The following is a 2,197-nucleotide window of genomic DNA, read 5'->3' as shown; positions in this document are numbered from 1 at the left end:
GATACTGTACATGATATCTTGAGCATGGTAAGCTGAAATGTACTTTTAAAAGTGTGCGATTTTGTGGACTATAGCTTCGAACTTCGATGCTTTACGGTTGTTAAAAAAATGTTAAATTCAGTAGCGAGCACGAAGACGGTACCCAACGAAATTGATTGGCAACCAGAAATGGCACAATCCTACATTTTAATCAACTTGACGATTAATTAATACCACCATTTGTTGTCTTATTTACACAGATAAATTTGTTTAGTAGATTTCAACTACCTGCAGCTGGGTTTAAAATCTGAAATTCAATCAATTAAAGCTGAATTTACACGTTCATGTTCGTTGTTAGTTGAAAATTAAATCATGGATGCCAGGTGTTTTGGACCAGTTGATAGCCTGGGGTCTAAAAGGACACGTGTTGAAGTTCATCCAGAACTTCCTCTCGCACCGGACCTTCCAGGTTGTCCTGGGGAACTGCCGATCCAAGATTTTCGACGAGGAGACTGGCGTACCGCAAGGGTCGGTGATAGCGGTCACCCTCTTTCTCGTTAGGATGAATGGGGTATTCACGAGGTTGCCGGTCGGAATATTCATTTTCGTGTATGCAGACGACATCGTCCTTATGGCAATTAAGGAGACTGTCAAAGCGCTTCGAAGAAAAATTATTCAAGCCACGGCCTACATCTCGAATTGGGCATCAAACGCGGGATTCCAGATGTCCGCAGCAAAAAGCGGGTACACTCATATTTGCCCGTCCAATCACCGGATCCTCAGCACGAAGATCAGCATCCAGGACGAGGTAATTCCGTTCAGAAAAACCCTTCGGATACTTGGTGTGCATTTCGACCGCTCTCTTACGTTCAACACGCACCTGAACGAGGTAAAGAGTGCCAAACAGCGCCTAAACATCCTGAGGACACTAGCAGGCCGACATCCTAACGCCAACCGGACCTCACGCTTCAATGTTGCGAAGGCTATAGTAAACTCGCGGCTGACCTACGGCATCGAGGCTACGTACCTTGCCAAACCACGCCTGGTGGAAAGGCTTACACCAGTCTACCAGCAAGCACTTCGGATTTCTTCCGGACTCCTTCCTGGTACCCCCGGGATCGCCGCCTGCATCGAGGGAGGAGTACTCCCCTTCGACCGCCTGATTACCGCGACTATATGCAAACGCGCCATCGGGCTGAATGAGATAACGTCAGGTACAGACGAGGAAGGTTCCCTCCTAAAGGAGGCCAACAAGTTCCTCAGGGAAATCTCCAACCGAGCTCTCCCCCCAGTGTGCAAGACACATTGGGTTGGAGCCAGAGGCTGGAACAAACCGCCAATTAAGACCGACCACACCATCAAACGGCACTTCAAGGCTGGTTCCAATCCCTTTGCGGTAAATCAGGCGGTATTGGATTTGCAGAGAAGGACGTACGCTGGATACGCCATCCGTTACTCGGACGGTTCCGTAGCCCAGAAAAGGGTGGGCATCGGCATCTCCGGTGACCACCTAAAGGAGTGTCATAGGCTCCCGGATGAGTGCTCTATTTTTTCCGCCGAGGCAGCCGCAGCTTTTATCGCAGTTACTACCCCGGATACACGGCCAATCGCACTTTTCACAGACTCTGCTAGTGTAGTCACTGCACTTGAATCCGCAACCAGCAGGCACCCCTGGATACAGGCCATCCAAGAGTACGCGCCACCCAACACGGTATTCATTTGGTTGCCTGGACATTGCGGTGTAAAAGGGAATGAGGAAGCTGATCATCTCGCCGGAACAGGCCGTCGTATGACCAAATATACCCGGAAGGTCCCCGGGCAGGATCTGAAGAAGTGGGTCACCAAGACCGTAGACCAATCCTGGAGCCGGGACTGGCTCGCCGGAAGTATACTGTTTATACGGAAGATAAAAGGGGACACCAGCAGATGGGAGGATCCACCCCTCCACCGTGAGCAGGTTGTTTTATCGCGACTCCGGTCCGGCCACACAAACGTCTCCCACAACTATAAGGGGGACGGACCCTTCCGGAGGATATGCGACCACTGCCACATCCCACAGACCGTCGAGCACTTCATCTGCATATGCCCGAAATACGATGGAACCAGGAGAAGCTACGACATTTCCGGCAGCATCCGGGATGTCCTCTCCGATGATCCCGTTCGGACTGCTACGCTGTTTATCTTCCTGAAGGAAACCGGACTCTTCAATATGATTTAA

At 50.4% G+C, this 2,197-nt stretch overlaps 1 protein-coding gene across 1 annotated transcript; it reads left to right on the top strand.

Annotated features, from left to right (window-relative positions):
- The first annotated feature begins 355 nt into the window (after positions 1 to 355).
- LOC135697366 (uncharacterized) lies at positions 356 to 2,197 on the top strand. The gene has a single exon (XM_065216980.1). The coding sequence runs from the start codon at positions 356 to 358 to the stop codon at positions 2,195 to 2,197; it is 1,842 nt and encodes a 613-aa protein (XP_065073052.1).

Source organism: Ochlerotatus camptorhynchus, unplaced genomic scaffold (genome assembly GCF_037179485.1).
Source record: "Ochlerotatus camptorhynchus isolate MF236.1 unplaced genomic scaffold, CSIRO-AGI_Acam_v1.1 ptg000070l, whole genome shotgun sequence".
In the NCBI taxonomy this organism is placed as follows: Eukaryota; Metazoa; Arthropoda; class Insecta; order Diptera; family Culicidae; genus Ochlerotatus; species Ochlerotatus camptorhynchus.
This window is presented reverse-complemented; position numbering and strand designations above follow the sequence as displayed.